At 53.3% G+C, this 19027-nt stretch overlaps 2 protein-coding genes across 2 annotated transcripts in view; both read left to right on the plus strand.

The window, feature by feature from the left end:
• SAFB2 (scaffold attachment factor B2) overlaps positions 1–872 on the plus strand; it is a 39674-nt gene extending 38802 nt beyond the window's left edge. Inside the window, exon 19 of the mRNA XM_059059886.2 lies at positions 256–872. Within this exon, the coding sequence (XP_058915869.1) occupies positions 256–328 (73 nt within the window). The 3' untranslated portion in view covers positions 329–872. The remainder of the gene's footprint in view (positions 1–255) is intronic.
• A 12141-nt stretch (positions 873–13013) lies between these two features.
• Positions 13014–17771, plus strand: TINCR (TINCR ubiquitin domain containing). The gene is made up of 3 exons (XM_059059888.2): positions 13014–13334; positions 15862–15973; positions 16545–17771. The coding sequence occupies exons 1-2, from the start codon at positions 13075–13077 to the stop codon at positions 15863–15865; spliced, it is 264 nt and encodes an 87-aa protein (XP_058915871.1). The 5' UTR covers positions 13014–13074; the 3' UTR covers positions 15866–15973; positions 16545–17771.
• The last annotated feature ends 1256 nt before the right edge of the window (positions 17772–19027 follow it).

Raw genomic sequence — 19027 nt, forward strand, 5'->3', positions numbered from 1 at the left:
CTTCCTTCATCAGCTGTGTGTCCTTGGGAAAGTGACTTACCCACTCTGAGCCCTCAGAGTTCTCATTTCTCAACTGGGCATGATGCCTCCGCCCCAGGCAGATGTGATGGGTGACCAGGTCAGGTCCAGCCTTGTGAGCTGGAGGCCTCATTGGGTCAGTGGGGTTTGAGAGTTTCACACAATATCTGCGAGAGGATTGGGTGTGTGTTTCCTCTGGCTGCCGTAACAAATTCACACAAACTTCTTATCTCACAGTTCTGGAGGCCAGAAGACCTCCAAGGTGTCTGCAGGGCTGGTTCCTTATGGAGGCTCTAGGAGAGCAATCTGATTCCCTGCCTTTTCCAGCTTCTCGAAGCCGCCCCCATTCCTTGCCTCCGGGCCCCTTCCTCCATCTTCAGGACGAAGAGCGCATCTTTCTGATCCCTTTTCCAGAGTCACATCTCCCTCTGACTGTTAGGGAGCTGTTGGCCGAAACCACCCACCTTGGCTAGACCCACTCGCCCCGAACTGTCTCACAACAGGGGGTCCAGTTAGGAACGTGGTGCCGCCTCTGAAAACTAACCGGGAGAATTCAGGAGGGGCCAAAAGGAGGGAGGAGGCACCAGCCCATAATACACCCCACCAACCACCCAGAATCCTTCTCGCCGGAATCCATCTTGGCTGAGAGATGCACGTGCCACCAGGAAGGACCATGAGTCGGACCAAACACGGGCCAAGCAAGATGATGGGCCAGAGACAAAACGGGAACTAACCTCATTACCATAAAACCTGAGACTGGGAGCCGCGTGGCAGAGCAGTTCTCCCGGGTTCCCTTACCCTGCTGCTCTCCGCCCAGGCGCCCCTTCCCAATAAAGTCTTTTGCTTTGTCAGCACGTGTGTGTCTCCTCGGACAATTCGTTTCCGAGTTAGACAAGAGCCCACTCTGGGGCCCTGGAAGGGGTCCCCCTTCCTGCAACATGACCACAGTTGGGAAAGGTTCTCGACTGAGAACATTTTTGGGGAGAAGGGGGCGTTATTTTGCCCAGCCCACTGGAGTGTGACCGAATCTGCGGTGGGTCACTGGTGTGACTACTGGCCAAGTGAGACTTCGGTTACCTGTGGCCACAGAGACATCACACAGCACCGGAAACCCCAGGCCCGCCCAGTCACAGCTTCTCTGGGAAGCAGAGTCCATTCCTGGGAAGGCCAAGCAGAGATGCAGGCTCAGAGCCTGAGAGAATCTGAGCCTCCTCACAGGTCCCTTCTTCTTGGCCACCCCAGGACGCAGGGAGCCCCAGACCGAGGTCACGTGTTGGTGGTAAAGTGACAATTGCTTTGAGCAGCAGTGAGCGAGCTGGACCCGGAGATCCGGGTCTACGTTAATTTGCGTGTGCGCCTGACCTTTAGAGTGGACCCCCGGGGTGACTTAATGTGTCCCTGATACTGTCAGACCCATAACCAGGCTGGGTAATGGCCCCAGGGAAGGTTAAAGCAGTACCAAGGCCCCCAATTCACTCCCAGAAAGGTGGGCACCCAGGAGGCTGCTGGGTTTGTTACTGCACGTCCTCAAATCCACATCAGACGCAGCCTCCCCATGTTTGCCTCTGGGGGCAAATAGACACAGCAGAGGCCACACTGTACTACTGCACAAAGCACTGGGGGACCTGAGCTACTTCCCCTTTCACAGAACTTCCAGGACGATGAGTGAACCAGGGTCCAGTGAGTTAAGCACAGGGTGGTGTGGGTGTGGCCATGGCTGACGGCTCTTTCTCATCTTGCAGGCTGGGGCTCAGATCCTACCTCCTCCTCCAGGGGTCCCCCTGACCACTCCCCTCCTACCTCATCATTGTCACACCAGCCTGTCCTCATAGCATGTTGTCCGCACCCTCCCCTGGAATGTACGCGTCACTGGGGCAGGCATTCATTCTCCCGCGTTCTCAGCTGTCTCTCCAGTGCCTGGAGTTTCAAAACATCGATTTTATTGTTACACAGGTGTAGTGAGGACAACAGATCAAGAGAGGACTGCTATCGAAAACTTTTTTTTTTGTTACATTCCCCAAGAGGAGGGGGGGAGGGCAATCCATGCCAGGCAGGGCCACACACAGAGAAGCACCAGAGTGAGTCAGAGGGGAGGGAAAATGTAGACCAGAGCCTTTTAAAAAATACATTTATTTATTTATTTGGCTGTACCAGGTCTTGCTTGTAGCATGAGGGAGCTGGTTCCCTGACCAGGGATCAAACCCAGTCCCCCTGCATTGGGAGAGCAGAGTCTTAACTGCTGGACCACCAGGGAAGTCCCTGGACCCCAGGGCCTTTACTGTGGTTTCCATGGGAAGGAACAGGTGACACGAGGATAAGCAGGCTTGGGATTGGGGCACCCCCGAGAGTGGGAGGGGGGGAGTTGAGGTGTGAGCTCTGGATTGGCTGGTTTGCATGTGAAAGTCACTCTAGGGGGACTAGTTTGCTGTCTCTGGGAATTAGCTGGCCCTGGGGGGGGAGCTGTCCCTCCAGGGTGGGTGAGGCCCCAGTTGTCAAAGCATCAAAAACCAGAAAATCAAGACATGGTTAATACGCCTGGAATGTGGTAGACAACACATAGTAAATGCTTATTGAATCTGTGGAAAGGAGAAAAAGAGAAAGAACACAAAAATTCTGTATCTTCAAGTTTTCAGAACACTTTATTCCTCGTCTGGCCTCTTGGGTCTTACGGGGCCTGGCAGAAAATTCCCCTAGTTTAGAATGTCTGATGGGAACACCAGATCTTGTAGTGTGTTCAGTAAACACCAGGTGGCAGACGATCCCTGCTGAGATTAAGAAGGAGCACTGCAAAAGTTGGGAAATAGGCAGTAGTAAGGCTGCTGTTCCTGAGGAAGGACCAAGGAACACCTCTAGCAAGAGTTACCTGGGGGTGGAGGGAGGTGCTTGTTTATTTATTTTTAATTAAAAAAATTTTTTTTGGCCGTGCCACGTGACTTGTGGGATCTTAGCTCCCTGACCAGGGATTGCCCTGGCAGTGAAAGCGCTAAAGTCCTAACCACTGGACCACCAGGGAATTCCCCAGGAGGTCCTTGTTTAAAATGCAGGTTACCAGCCCCCAACTCTGATCTACTGATCTGATTCAGGCCCTTCCTGCAGTCACTCCTGGGATGCTGACTGTTGAGAAGAGGTTTCCGGGGGATCTTCACCGCGGGCCTGTTGGGGGAGGCCCCCATGCGGGCCAGGTGACTTATGTGAGACCAAGCCAGGCTGGAGAATAAATAATCCCAGCTCAGCCCTTCACCACCTGGATGACTTCGAGTCAGTTACTTTGAACACCTGAGTTTTCTCATTGTAAGATGGACAGGGGGATTTCTGAGGACACAAGGAGACGATGCATTTAAAGCGCTTTGCGGGACTTCCCTCGTGGTCCAGTGGTTAAGACTCCGCACTTCACTGCAGGGGCCACGGGCTCGATCCCTGGTCAGGGAACTAAGACCCCACACGCTGCGGGACATGGCCAGCAAATAAATAAATAAAATGTAAAGTGCTTTGCACAATACCCAGCATCTAGTGGGTGCTCAGCCAATGATTGTGGTTGCAGTTCATTCTCCTAGAAGAGCCAGGTCTGATCTGGGGTCTTGCGCCTCCTTGCAGACTTGGGGAAGGGGTCGGATCGGCCCCCAATTCCCACCACAGATGTGATCTATAATGTTGCATTAACAGTTTTTCAAACAAGAGGCGCTGTTTGGGCCTCTGCAAAGCTGCACGCTGCGGGGTTAAGTGCCAGCAGCCGCTGAGGGGGCCTCGCAGCTGCTTCCAATCCTGCAGTCAGACCCACCTCATGCCAACCAGCCTTGAAACTGCCGGGCGCCCCACATACTCAGCCACAGAAACCTCACGTTGGCCCCCCCGTGGGGAGGCTCGTAAAACGCACTGAAGCTTCCTCCGCCTGGATGCTGCCAGCCGTGGTGGACCAACGATTTACAGACTCGGCTGAAATGAGACCCATCAGGGCAGGTTTCACAGGTGACCCAGAAAAAGTCCCCTCACCCCGTCCTTGGGCAAACAGGGCACAGAGTGGCAAGCAGCCCATTAGGCCAAGGCCCACACCCCCAGCAGGGCAAGATGGGAGAGCTGGGCTCAAGAGAGCTTATCTGTTTAGAGCCAAAGGCATTTCCTGTGTGTCAGGTTCTGTGCCAGGGACACAGCAGTGACCATGACTGAGACAGATCTGCTCTTTGGAGCCCAAGGGAGGGTTTAAAGCAGGAGGTGGAGTGAGCCTGGCTTCCTGAAGGAGGTGACTGGAAGGGCATTCCAGGAGAGGGAACAGAATGTGCAGGAGCCCCCAGGAAGGAACAGGTGCAGCACCTTGGAGGAACTCAGCAAGTAGAATTGTGGGTGACTTGGGGCCATAGTGGTCTCCGAAGTCCTGGGCAGGTCAGGGATCAGGCCACCAGCCCACAGGCCATGACATGTTTCAGCAGGGTTCAAGGGTGTCCGTCACTGTCTCTCCCTGGACCCTGCCTTGCTTGGGGGTCCAAATATTCACTGTCCCTGCCCCCCACCCCCCATGCAACCAGCACTTTCTGCCTCTGGGGAGCCAGCAGCCGCCAGCCCTGTGGAAGGTGAGCTCATGGCCAGGTTATCTGGACAAAGATAACAGCAGGGGAACCCCGTGCAGCCTGCAGGCATGGGGTCCCCTCCTCAAGGACCAGAATATAGGAAGTAGGAGCAGGCAGGCTACAAAGCTGGTGATGTTGGTCGTCACTCTCCACCTAGACTGAGTCATGGATGGCAGGAAGTGCCAAGATGCCATGGGGAGACAGGGCACAGGGGATGTGGCTAATGGGGGGGTAGCTCATTTATAGACAAAGAGGTGGGGGGAAGAGTGGGAGAGAGAGGGAGAAAAAGAGATGGGGAGATACAAAAGAAACAGAGCTGTAGAGAGACAGACACAGAAGGAATAAGAGGCAGCAACGCACAGAGAAGAGAGACAGAGACTGAAACACAGAGAAAGAGAGACACACAGACGCAGAGAGAGATAAAGCTGACACCGATGGATACCCCCGGACCCAGAGACCCGCAGAGATGTTGAGCCGCGGGGGCTGCTATGCCCCCTGTGCCCACCGGGTGGCGCCAGAGAGCCACGCGCTGCACCGCAGCCGTCCCTGCCTGGCCCTTCCTTCAGCCCGAGTCCCTTTCTCCCTGCCTGCGGTTCCTCTATTGCTCCACTGTCGCCTTAGCGGGAGGCCCTGGTCCCCAGAGTGGAGACGGAGGTGGAGGCTGAACTAGGGGCTTCCGCAGGGATCGAGGGTGTCCACAGCCCCCATAACCTGACCACCCCCCGCCAAGGCTCTGTGCATGTCTCCTGTGCGTATCTGTGTTTGTCTTGGAGTGTGTTTGCATTGGTCGTGTGTGTGTGTGTGTGTGTGTGTGTGTGTGTGTGTCTTGGGGTGTGTATCTAGCCGGTCTCTGTGTGTGTCTTGTTTTGTCTCAAGTTGTGTGGTGTTTGTGTGTGTGTGTGTGAGGGGCTGTGGGCATCTCAGAAACCTGACACTCTCTTCTCCGCTCACCTTCCCTGGCAGCTCTGCACGGAGTCACCCAAGAAATTTGAGAACCAAAATATTTATGGAGACTTACTGGTGTCCAGAGTCTCTAATGGGATGCCAGAGGAGGTGCTCCCTGTAGCAACAAGGATGTGTGTTCATGGAGCTGACTGAGCAAGATTTAGTTTCTGCTAAACCCAAGCACCTACTTTGTGCTGCTTTCATGCTGTGGACTCAGTTTCCTCATCTGTGAAATGGGCCTGAAATTAATACCAGCCTCATAGCATTGCTGTGAAGTGATTAAGTGAATTGAGGTTTGTAAAGCTCTTCAAACACTGCCTGGCACACAGCCTAAGGACTTAGTAAGTATCAGAAATCATCTCTTTTGATCCTTTTTTTTTTTTTGCGGTACGCGGGCCTCTCACTGTCGTGGCCTCTCCCGTTGCAGAGCACAGGCTCTGGACGCGCAGGCTCAGCGGCCATGGCTCACAGGCCCAGCCACTCCGCGACATGTGGGATCTTCCCGGACCGGGGCATGAACCCGTGTCCCCTGCATCGGCAGGTGGGCTCTCAACCACTGCGCCACCAGGGAAGCCCTCTTTTGATCCTTTTAACTACCAACACATCCATTAACCCATGGGTCAGTGGGAGCCCCTGAGAACTCTCCACTCACCACTAGGTATCTGAGCGTTGTCTTAAAGACCCAAATAAGTGGATACTCAGATATCTGCCTCCACACAAACTTCCCTTTTGGTCTAGTCCACTGGTTCTCAAACTTCACTGTACAGAAAAATGAGAAGATTAGATCATGCTGGGTATATAAATCAAAGCCAGTTGCTGTCCGAAACACCAGGGACTCAGCAGTGAACAAAACAGACAAGGATGCCTGCCTTAGCGGACTTTCTGTTCTAGTGGGGAAAATGAAGTTCATTTGTCACTCAACAATGGTGAGTCATGATAATTAGTTACTATCCATCAATTTGCTTTTGATAATTTTGCCATCTTACCTTCCAGAAAGATAGTACTAACCTACACAGTAACAGAGGTGAATGTCAATTGCCTTGTAGCCTCACAGAATCTAATATGATCAGATATCTTTTTTGACTATTATAGTGAGAATTCTAGAGTGGTTAAACACTTTTTCATGTAAGAGTCTTCATCTTTTTTTTGTTTCGCCTTGGTTTTTTTTTTTACAATTTCCCATCTATGTCTTTTGTGTGTTCAGAGTGGCATCCATGTTCTTTGCATGTCTCTATTCTTATTTATTTCTCACAACTCTTTATATATGAAGGATGCCACTTTAAAAATGTTAGTGGCAAATAGCCTTTGTTTCTAATAGAGCTAAACTGGAATAACACAGTTTATCAACAGGGACCACCATGAATCCTCATTTGCCAGACATCCTAGCAATGAATTCCTTATGAAAACCCAGTGGAGGGGGACAGATGGGTCCAAGAAATAGTAGCTAGGAAGAGAGCATTTTGACCTGAGACAAAGCCCTTCTCAGATCCTGAGCTGAGAAAATGTATCCATCTTCTGAACTGGATTCAGCACTCTCAGGGACATTTCTTTTCCTTTTTTTTTTTTTTTTGGCCACACAGCACAGCATGTGAAACTTCCCTGACCAGGGATCGAACCCGTGCCCCCTTCACTGGAAGCACGGAGTCTTAACCACTGGACCACCAGGGAAGTCCTGTTAGGGACATTTCTAACATATAAATTAGATTATGCCACTTCCTTGCTTCAAACACTCCCATGGCTCCTCATTGCCATTAAATGGAAATCCAGTCTCCTCTCCACACCCTTCCCAAAGCCACCCCCGAGCACCACGTTTTCCTTTTTGCACCACCTCCAGACAGAGAGGCACCCTGAGCCTTTCCATTAACTCACTCCTGCCATGTTCCAGGGGCTCTACTTTCAGGTGTGGCTTTGAGAAAGTGATTTCCCTCTCCAAGACTCAGTGTTGTCATCTGAGAAATGGGATAGCAAGTACAGACCTCACAGGATTGGTGGCAGGGACCCCATGGGATAACTATTTGCAAAGCTTGATGGGATGTCCATTCGCTTCTTCCAAAGCCTTTTCAGCTTCTCCCTGGGAGGTGGGGGACCTTGGCAAACAGATGCTCCTGGGACTTACTTTCTTGATCTTAAAAGGAGGATATAAAGTTAGTACTATCACTGTCTAGGGAGAGCAAACTCACTCAAGGAGTGAGTTGGACCTAGGGTTATAGGGAATTCACATCCCTATCGTGGAGGGTCCACAGATGCCACTTGGATTGGGGGCCCAATGGAGCGTCTTTTTATTTTTTTATTTTTTTTGCAGTACGCGGGCCTCTCACTGTTGTGGCCTCTCCCGTTGCGGAGCACAGGCTCCGGACGCGCAGGCTCAGCGGCCATGGCTCACCGGCCCAGCCGCTCCGCGGCATGTGGGATCTTCCCGGACCGGGGCACGAACCCGTGTCCCCTGCATCGGCAGGCGGACTCTCAACCTCTGCGCCACCAGGGAAGCCCTGGAGCGTCTTTTAAAAAAAATTTTTTAAATTGATGTATAGTTGATTTACAATGTTGTGTTAATTTCTGCTGTACAGCGAAGTGACTCACTTATACGCATATATACATTCTTCTTTATATTCTTTTCCATTATGGTTTATCCCAGGATATTGAACATAGTTCCCTGTGCTATACAGTAGGACCTTGTTGTTTATCCATTCTATATATAATAGTCTGCATCTGCTAACCCCAAACTCCCACTCCATCTCTCCCCCATCCCCCCACCCCTTGCCAACCACAAGTCTGTTCCCTATGTCTGTGAGTCGGTTTCTGTTGTGTAGATAAGTTCATTTGTGGCATATTTTAGATTCCACATACAAGTGATGTCATATGGTATTTGTCTTTCACTTCACTTAGTATGATAATTTCTAGTTGCATCCATGTTGCTGCAAATGGCATTATTTCATTCTTTTTTTTTTTTTTTTTGATGGCTGAGTAGTATTGCACTGTATCAAATGGAGCTCCTTATATGGAAAAACTCATTCACAAGTTCTTCTTGTAAACATTATGTGGGCCCCCAGCCCCAGAAAAAAAAAAAAAAAAAAACAAAAACACATTCAGTCCCTGGGCTTCCAGTTTGAGAGACCTCTGATCCAAGGGGACAAGTCTAGGTAAGAAGCCTGTGTCACAAGAGGCTATTTGTGATTCGAGAATTTGGCAATGCCAAGTTCAGTGGATATGTCACAGATAGGGGCGAGTTAGCACAGCACCGACCCTCCCTTCCTATCTGCCTGCAGTATTGCTGGGATGCAGGCCCCCATCCACACATATGCCTCTGCCTCTGACGATCCATGCATTCTTTTCTCTGCAAGACAGCCAGAAGTGATGTTTTGAATGCCATTCAGGACCCCTGCTCTAGGGTTCTGTTTTTTGTTTTTTTGTTGTTTTTGTTTTTGTTGTTGTTTTGGCCATGCTGCATGGCTTGGGGGATCTTAGTTCCCTGATCAGGGATCGAACCTGGGCCCTGACAGTAAAGGTGCTGAGTCCTAACCACTGGACCACCAGGGAATTCCCTCTAGGATTCTAAAACGTTCAGGAGGAGGGGAGACTGTTTTGAGGATCTAGAATGCCAGGCATTCCAAGATTCTGGGAGTCCACGATTTTGGAGATCCCATGATTCTGATCCTCCCGGGTTCCAGAACTCAGAGATTCACCGAGCTTGGGTCTTCCATAATCGCCCGTGACAGATAATACAGTGTCTCGAGGCAGAAACCATGATCCCTCTAATCCAGCGGCCCAGGCAGAGGGCCTACCGCCCGGAGCCACCTGGCTTTTCCTAACGGCTTAATAAGAAAGTCAGAATTAATTGGAACTGGTACCCAGCACTCACAGAGCTCAGCGTGGCTGGCTTGGCCTCCATATGGTAAAGCCGAGCATCTCTGGGTCTTGCTCTGACCTGTTTTAAACACCAGCAGGTGTGTTGCCTGAAACCTGGAGCTTAGCCTGACAAGGGAGGTGGCTGGGACCGTGGTGACCCAGTGCCACAGGTAGAGCCAGCCGGCCCACTCTCCCTGAGACAGTGTACACCAGCCTGGACCCTCATTCTGTCCCTTCTCTGGGCCTCAGTTTCCCTCCTTTGTTCAGTGAGATCAGCCTCAGCTTTCCTTGTGGATTACATGTAAATTGCTCAGCGTGTGTGTTGTGCTGTAATCCATCCTTGGGCACCTGGGTAGAGTCCCAGAAGGGATATAGCGACTTCTCATTTCCATAGCTATTATCAGAGAGATTACGCCATTTCACACTCCAAACCCCAATGCATAATATTGCTCTTTTCCCCAAACCCCAGCAACATGGTGAATTATCAAACTTTTTCATCCTTAGCAACCTGATAGATTTTTAAAAAGTATTTCATGGTAGTTTTATTTTATATTGACCTTACCATGAGTGACAATGAACTCCCTTTCATATGCTTGGAAGACATTTGTATTTCCTTTTCAGAAACTGTTCATGTCCTTTGCCTCTTTTTCTATTGAATTGTTGGCCCTTATTGAAACCTGGAAGATGTTTACATATTAAGGAAATCAGTCTTTTGTCTATCATGTCTTGGAAAAGTTTTCCTTTGTCGATTGACCTTCTAGTATTTGTGTGTGTTTGTGTATGTATAGGAATTTTACATTTGTATGTAGTCAGTTATTAATCTTTTTTAAAAATTTTATTTATTTATTTATTTAATTTTGGCGGCATTGGGTCTTCGTTGCTGTGTGCAGGCTTTCTCTAGTTCTGGCGAGCGGGGGCTACTCTTCATTGCGGTGTGTAGGCTTCTCATTGTGGTGGCTTCTCTCGTTGCGGAGCACGGGCTCTAGGCGCACGGGCTTCAGTAGTTGTGGCACACGGGCTCAGTAGTTGTGGTGCACGGGCTTTGTTGCTCCGCAGCATGTGGGATCTTCCCGGACCAGGGCTCAAACCCGTGTCCCCTGCATTGGCAGGCGGATTCTTAACCACTGCGCCACCAGGGATGTCCTGTAGTCAGTTATTAAACTTTTTAAAAAAAATTTATTTATTTTATTTATTTATTTTTGGCTGTGTTGGGTCTTCATTGCTGCGCGCGGGCTTTCTCTAGTTGTGGGGAGCGGGGGCTGCTCTTCATTGTGGTGTGCGGGCTTCTCATTGCCATGGCTTCTCTTGTTGCAGAGCATGGGCTCTAGGTGCACGGGCTTCAGTAGTTGTGGCTCGCAAGCTCTAGAGCGCAGGCTCAGTAGTTGTGGCGCACGGGCTTAGTTGCTCTGCGCCATGTGGGATCTTCCTGGACCAGGGCTCGAACCCGTGTCCTCTGCATTGGCAGGTGGATCCTTCACTACTGTGCCACCAGGGAAGTCCTGTAGTCAGTTATTAATCTTTTAAATCATTAAAGGTGTCATGTCATGCTTCAACACACTGGGATTATTATTATTTTTAACTTCCACGTTTTCTTCTAGTAGTTTAATTGTTTCTCTCTCTCTCTCTTTCTCTCTTTTTTTTTTTTTTTTTTTTGCTTGGTTGGTGGGTGATCCACCTGAAATTAATTTTGCTCTTAGCCACCTTTAAAATCTCCATCTGAAATCTGATGGTTGTCTAAGAAGCTGTGTAGTAAGTGCACAATAGCATGATGACTGAAACCAGGTGGCTAGCCTTCAAATCCTGGCTCTGCCATTTTTCACTGTGTATCCTCAGGGAAGTCACTCTCTCTGAACTTCACTTTACTCATCTGTAAAATGGGAGATAATAGTGTCATGTGAGAATTAAGGGAAGCTTTTATTATTTTTTTTTAAAATCATGTACCTAGAAGGCCATCTGTCACTTAGCCTGTGTTTTCTTTTTTTTCCTGTTTGCTACTTTTGTTTTTATTTGCTTTTCAATTGCACTTGACTCTCAACGTAGCCAATTAGCCAGCGACTATGCTTCAGGAACATTTCTAAGCGCTCATGTGCAGTAATTTATTCCTCATAACACCCCATTGGACAGATGGTGATATTGAGGCCCAGGGAGGTTAAGTTCCTTCCTGAGGAACTTCCAAGGGTCAGGGATGGAATTAGAGCCCTCCATCTGCCCACTGCCCTGTTCTGGCCTCAGCCTCCCTCCCCTACTCTTGGCCACTGCTGGAGGAGGAGTTCCTCCTACTGGGCTCCATCATAACTAGCTTCTAAGTACAGACTGAATCTCTGAGGTCAAGTCAACATTCTGGATACCCAGAACTGGTCAGTCCTGTCCTGGTAGGTATGGCTGTGGAGAGGGGCAGGCAGCAGTCAAGGAAGGCTTTCAGGAAGAGGGTGCTTAGATAAGAAAGACTGGAGAGGCTGGCAGGGCCTGAGAAAGGGGTTGCAAGGGGGAAGGGAGGACAGCATACAAGCCTCCCCTGACTGTCACTGGCCACAAGCCTTGACTCTTGCTTCTCCCCACTAGGCACACAGTGAACTATATAGTTGGTGATCATGGACAGGTACCTCCTTGGTGGGAGTGTTGAACTTCTACTCATCTGTCAAAGCCCCAGGGCTCCAATGTCTACTCATCTGGAAGACCATCTCCCCCCTACTGGCCTTTCCCAGCCTGGGGTCTCTCCTACTACTCAAACCCTGACCACATAGGACTGGGAGTGTCTGTGTCCAGCTCTGTGTCCTTCACCCTCAACTGGGTGACCCTTGAGGGCAGGGCCCTAGGTTGGGGTTTCTCCGGTGCCCAGCATTGCCCAGCCCAGCCCAGACACAGAATAAGTACTGGTTGAATATGTCTTGAAGGAAATAAGGGAGTAAATGAGAGTCAAATATGTGAGTGACAAATACAAACCTCAGACACTTCCTTCCAGGGCTCCCACCTCCCTCGGGATAAAAGCCCAGGTCCTCCCCGTGGCCCACAAGGTCCTGCATGACCTGCCCTGTCCCCTCCCTGACCCCCCTCCTCCCTGTCTCCCCCTCGGTCACTATGGTCCAGCCACACAGGCCTCCTCACTGTTCCTCCAACAGGCAGGCTCCATCCTGCCCCAGGACTTTTGCACAGGCTGGTCCCATCTCAGCCTGCAGTAAGTACTCTTGATCATGACTCTTTGCGTGGTTGGCTCATTCCTCCTTCAGATCTCCATTCAAATGCCACCTCCACAGAGAGGCCTCCCTTGACCTTGATCCCTAAAATAGCCGGCCAGTCTCGAGCTCTCTTCCTCTTCTGGTCCCTCCCTGGCACTTCCCACGATCGGATGCACTGTGCATTTACATATTTATCTTTATGATGCGGCTCCTTTTCGTGCGTTTCGTCCCGGTTCACCCGGGGCGCCTCCATCCGCCTGGCTCGCAGTAGGCACTTAATACAGGTCGACGTAAACTAAGGGGCGTCTGCGGGTGGGGGCTAGGGTCCTGCGGGTCCACCCGCCGCGCCCCGCCCTCGTGGGGCCTCCAGTCTGCGAGCTGGGCGTGCCCGGGCTGTCTGGGCGCGGGCGCGGGCGCGGGCGCGGCGGGCGCGGGCGGCCGGGCCGGTTGGGCGGGTGCGGAGGGCGCGCGCGGGGCCCGGGCCGGGTCCGAGGGCCCGGGCCGGGTCCGAGCGTCCGGCGGGGGCCATGGAAGGGCTGCGGCGGGGCCTGTCGCGCTGGAAGCGCTACCACATCCAGGTGCACCTAGCGGACGAGGCGCTGCTGCTGCCGCTCACGGTGCGGCCGCGGGACACGCTCAGCGACCTGCGCGCCCAGCTCGTGGGCCAGGGCGTGAGCTCCTGGAAGCGCACCTTCTACTACAACGCGCGGCGGCTGGACGACCACCAGACCGTGCGCGACGTGCGCCTGCAGGACGGCTCGGTGCTGCTGCTCGTCAGCGACCCCAGGTGGCCGGGGGCGGGGACTGGGGGCGACCTGGGATCGGGGGCCTGGGGTCGGGGGGGGATAGGGGGCCCTGGCTGGGGTCCCCAGTGAGGGGTGAGTCAGGGCTGAGGGGGAGACGGCGGGACACAGGAGGGCCTGGCTGGCGTCCCCGGTGGGGTGGGAGGTGGGTCAGGATGGGCGGGGCCTGGGGGGCACAGGAGGGCCTGGCTGGGGTCCTGGATGGGGAATGCGGGGGGTGGGGGGAGAGACGGCGGAGCACAGCAGTGCCTGGCTGACGTCCCCGGTGGGGTGGGAAGTGAGTCAGGGCTGGGGGGAGGCCAGGAGGGCCTAGCTGGGGTCAGGGTGGAGTGCATGGGATGGTTGCAGAAGGGTGGACTCGGGGTCCTTCTCGTCCTTGTGGACTCCTTGGAGAGAGCCCGGCACTGAGAAAGGCCAGGAGCCTGGCTCGATTCCCCTGCAGGCTTTCTTCTTTTCTCTCTCTCTGTCTGCCTCTCTCCAGCCTCGCTGGTCTTTTTCACGATCTGTCTTTGTCTCCTGTCTCCCCCTCTCTCTGTGACAGTGTCCCTGTTTGTTTCCTTTCCTTTCCTTCTTTCTGTCTCTGTCTCTCTCTATCTCTCTGTCTCTCTGCGTCTCTGTCCATTTCTGTCTCTGCTGTTTTTCTCTGTGTGTGTGTCTCTCTTCCTTTTCTGTTCATCCATCTCCCCCACTACCTCTGCCTTCCCCACAATCCCATCCTGACCCTTGCTGTCCACACTCTGACCTGGCCGCCTGGGGTATCCAAAGGGGTCCCCTGGCCAACGTGACCCGAGAGGAGTGGGTCTCCCAGCCCAAGGAGGGGTCTGCAGAGAAGTCAGCTGGGCTGTGGGAACAGCACATGTAGAGCCCTAGGGCAGCTTTGGGAAACGGTGGAGGCTGGTGCTTGGTGGGATGGTGGAGATGGGCAGGGGCTGGTCCCAGAGCCTGGGATGGAGGCGCTGGGTGGGGGAGGGACTGGAGCTGTCTGTGTAACCCTGGAGTTCATGGGGGTCAGGCTCGCTGGGCCCCTAGAGGCTTGGTCCACCAAGTCCGGGTGACATTTGGAGAGCAGGAGCCTCAGATGCCAGTCCTGGAGGCTCAAGATGTGGTGGGAGGGTCTCACTTGGGGCTGGGAGAGGGTGTTCCTGGCAGTGGCCAAATAAAGCCTAGCAGCTGGACGGTCCACAGACGTCTACACAATCAATATTCAATATACAATACGCATTTATTGGGTGCCTACTGTGTGCCGGGTCATGTGCTGGGCGGCACTGGAACCCAGCAGGGACCCAGACAGACCAGGCCTACCCTCATGGAACCCACAGTCAGTCCAGTGGGAGAGACAGACAAGGAACCAGATAAACATATGTTCGAATGTCAGTTTGTAATAAGTGCTGTGGAAAGATGCAGGAAGGTTGAGAGTGATGGAGGTGTTGCTACCCTACAACAGTGGCCAGGGGAGGTCTGTCAGAGAAGGTGACATTTCACAGTACAATGTGAAGGAGCTGATTAAACAGAGAGAACAAGAGTGGGCAGGAGGGTATTCCAGGAAGAGGAAACAAAATGTGCAAAGGCCCTGGGGCAGCACCGTGCCTGGTGTGTTGGAGGAACAGCGAGGAGGCCTGTGTGTCTGGAGCAGAGTGAGTGAGGGGGAGAGAGGGAGGAGGGGAGGGCAGGGAGGGGACAGGGCAGGTCATGCAGGGCCTTGTGGGCTGTGGGGAGGCCTTGGGCTTTTACCCTCAGGGAGGTGAGAGCCCTGGAGGGCTGTGGGCAGAGGAGGGGCAGGACCTGACTCAGGTACTCACAGGTGCCCTCTGGCTGATACAGGGAAGACAGACTGTGGAGGGGGCGGGGAGGGCTAGGGGTGGGGATCGGGGGACCAGGGTAGAGGTCTAGTGATGGTGAGTGATGGTGAAGGCTGAGCTAGGATAGAGTCAGCTCGCTGTTCCTCCGACTCTCTAGGCATGGTCCTACCTCAGGGCCTTTGCACTGCTGTTCCCTCTGCCTGCAATGCTTTCCACCTCCCTTCCTCAGCTCCTTCAGCCTTTTGTTTAGATCCTACCTCCTCAGTGTAATCTTCCCTGACCACCTGTTTAAAATGGCATCCCACCAACACCATACCCTACCCCAGCTTTATCTTTCTGTATACCTCCTTGATTATTTTTACTAATTTTTTTTTTGCCCCATCTCCCCCACTAGACTGTAAGCTCTGTGAGGGCATTGTTGTCCATCCTATTCACTGCTGTTTCCCCAGTTCAGTGTCTGGCACATAGTAGGTGCTCAATAAATGTTCGTTGAATGTATGATCTCTGGAGGTGAAGAAGGGGATGCTCAGAACATTTTCCTGGAGCTCTAGTGTTTCCTGGAAGCAAGAGAGAGGGTCTCGTGGGTGGAGGCGAGTCTGGGCAGACGCAGCAAGATGCATTGGCCAGACACCGAGCAGACCAGGAGGCCTTACGTGCCAAGGTGAGGGCTGCACGGGCCTGCAACCTGTATCTTTCTGTCCCTCTCCTGCAGGTAATCTGTGTTGGAGGACGTGGAGCCATGACCGAGGGGACCAGAGGTGCTGGCTGAAGGACGGGCTGGGGGTGGCGGGGGACATCTCCCGGGAGCCTTGACCTCACTCTGGGTAAGTCACTCCAGTATTTGGGACACAGAAGGGACCTTAGAGATTGTGGAGACCACAGATGGGTAAACTGAGGCTCAGAGAGGAGAAGAGAGTCATCTCTGATGACCATCACCCTTCTCCACACCCATATGCTTCTGGCCCCTGGGGCAGGGTCACTGACCTTACCTTCTCACCTTTGAACTAACACATGGGCCTGAGTAATGCTGCCCTGAATTGCTGTGTGCCCTTGGGCAAATTGCTCCTCCTCTCTGGGCTCTTTTACCCCTCTTCCTTAACAATCAAAGAGTGGGCTTTGGTTGGCAGGTTTGGTTTAATTGCACTCTTTGCCTGCAATTCCTGTGACTGCCACCAGGTGGCTTCAAGTGCCAAGCTCCACACAGGCTAAGGGCTATCCCTGCCCCTCCTGGAGGGCACCAGGGCCATCTCAAAGGAGGAGCTGGCTGCAGGTGTTGCTGTCCATGGGGCTGTTAGGGAAAAGGGAAGAAGGAAAAGTGGCCAGAGAGCTGGTGTTTCACCCTGTGAGGGGGCCTGGATTGAAATTGTCTTATCCCCTCCCTCCTGCTGTTCCAAGGTTCTGGGCTTCCAGCATAGATGGTGAAACACTGGCCTGCCCAGCTGCTGCCCACTGCCTGGGACATTCCTGATGGAGCCCCAATCCCTGACACTGACCTAAGATGTTGCTACTCTGGGCCAGCCAGCCTTCCAGCTGTGCTGTGTGATCCTGAGGAGGTGGCTCCCGCCTTGGGGCTTCAAGTGCCCAGTCTGCAGTGGGAACCACGTGCCATCTTGGGAGGCAGCCAGAGGATGTCACATGAAGAAAAGCACAGAGGGGAGAGGAGCTTGGGGGGGGCATCACCCCCACCTGCATGGTATATTCTCTCTGCCACGCCACTACCCAAGCTGTGCCCCCAGCCTGAAGCACCTTTCACACCCCTCTCTGCAGCTCCAGTCCACCCAGCATTCCAGCTTCCTCCAGGAAGTCTTCTCAGATTCCCTCCTCCCCAGCCAGTGAGCACCTTGTCCTCTTTTGGGCCCCCTCAAGCCTCCTCTACTGTGAACAGCTTTGGCTGGGGGCGGCGGGTGTGTGGCCAGACACTCATAAAATCTCAAATGACTAAAGGTGGAGACTGGGGGACCCCAGCCCTCTCCCAGCGCTCCAGTGTCACACTGCACCCCTCCCCCAAACCCAAACCCCTCCCCACGTTGCACCCATGTCCACCCCCGTGGCGGTGTCCTTCCCATTCAATCCCACCGCTTTGCCCCCTGCACGGGGTCTCCTGGTTGTGTCTGAAGGGCTCTGGTTAAGTGGGCAGGGATTTGGGGGGGGCGGTGGCTGTGCCTGGCAGAGCACTGAGACATTGACGGTAACCATGGGGTTACTCCAGGCTCTTCCAGGCAGTGTGTTGTAGGAATTCTGGGTATAAGACCCTCTGAGTAGGGAATTCCATGGCGGTCCAAAAGTTAGGACCCTGCACTTCCACTGCTGGGGTTCGATCCCTGGTCGGGGAACTAAGATTCCGCGTGGCGCAGCCAAAAAAAAAAAAAAGTAGAACGTTGGGACTCAGTTAGATCTCTGATCTGAGGCCATGAGGCGTCGGGTCTGCCGTGCAGACCCCTTCGGGTTGGGGGGATGCTGGCATGCGGGCCCTCGAGGGCCGCGTTCGCGCTCTGGGTGCTGGCACCACAAGGCAGAGGCTCAGGAGCCTGGGAAGACATAATGTTTTAATTAAGAGTCGTGTTGGCCACAGGGCCCAGAGCAGGGACAGGTGGTTAATAAATCGTGGCCGTGGGGAGAGTATTGCTCAGATGTGCGTTTGTCCATCAAGGGACGGGGACGGCCCCAGGCCTGCAGGGCTTTTCTCACTTCCCCTTGGAAGAGCCTCTCCGGGGCTGGCATCAGTCTTCCTGGGGCCAGGCAGCCCAGGCCCCTGCTCCTGCCTGGTTTTGGCCTCGGTGGGCCATGCAAACACTGGGGGACCTGCCCCCAGCAGGGAAGAGGGGCTTTTAATAGCCACCCCAGCTCCATTCCTCGGCTCTCGCTACATGCCGGGGTCTGTGCCACGTTCTTGTCTGGTCTCCACTTACTCTATCTAGTCTGTGAAGTGTGAGGCTCGGTGGTGGTGGTGATGATTATGGCCCATTTTACAGATGGGGCATCCAAGGTCGCCCTGCCCCCTCTAGTCTGCTGCCCTGGCAACCCTTGAACTGAGGGGGGATCCGCAGCCCATGAGCAGGTCCCTGATAGAGGAAGGGGGAGGGTTTCCCACATCTTGGCTGAGGTGAGGGTGGGAGAAAGCGTTTTCAGGCCTTTTTGACATTTAACAAACTATGCAAATCGCATGCAAATCACCACCCATTTCTTAAGCCTCAACAGCTTCTGTGTGTTCTGAAATAATAATGTTGGACCTGTCCCTTGGTATTGGCTTGGAGGAGGGGTGCAAAGTTTTCCCCTTCCTCCCTTCCTTCCCCTTCTGTTTTCTTTCTTTTTTTTGTGTGGTAAGCGGGCCTCTCACCGCTGTGGCCTCTCCTGTTGCAGAGCACAGGCTCCGGACGCGCAGGCCCAGTGGCCATGGTCCACGGGCCCAGCCGCTCGGCGGCATGCGGGATCCTCCCGGACCGGGGCACGAACCCGTGTCCCCTGCATTGGCAGGCAGACTCCCAACCACTGCACCACCAGGGAAGCCCCTTCCCTTCTGTTTTCTTTCCTTCCTCCCTCCCTTTCTTCCCTCCTCCCTTCCTTTCTTCCTGTTATCTCTTTTCGCCCTTCACATTGTTTTTTGGAGGCCTCCCAGTCCTGAGATGAATACAAACAGCAAAAGTGGCTCCCAGCATTCCCATTTTCCAGATGGGGAAACTGAGGCACTGAGAGGCACAAGCCTGGACTGAGATCCCAGAGCCACATTGTGGAAGGCATCTGTCACCAAGTGTCATCATGGACCAAAGTGGACAGTACCTGTGACCCAAGGAGGAGAGATGACAGTGGCTGGAGCAGGCCTAACAGGGCTTGGAGGAGCCAAGGGGAACTGTCCTTGGGTTTCTTGGTCTAGAATGGCA

This window comes from Kogia breviceps, chromosome 4 (genome assembly GCF_026419965.1).
Source record: "Kogia breviceps isolate mKogBre1 chromosome 4, mKogBre1 haplotype 1, whole genome shotgun sequence".
Classification (NCBI taxonomy): domain Eukaryota; kingdom Metazoa; phylum Chordata; class Mammalia; order Artiodactyla; family Physeteridae; genus Kogia; species Kogia breviceps.

Coding starts and splice junctions, on each gene's coding strand:
- TINCR (XM_059059888.2), top strand. CDS start 13,075: ATGGAAGGGCTGCGGCGGGGCCTGTCGCGCTGGAAGCGCTACCACATC.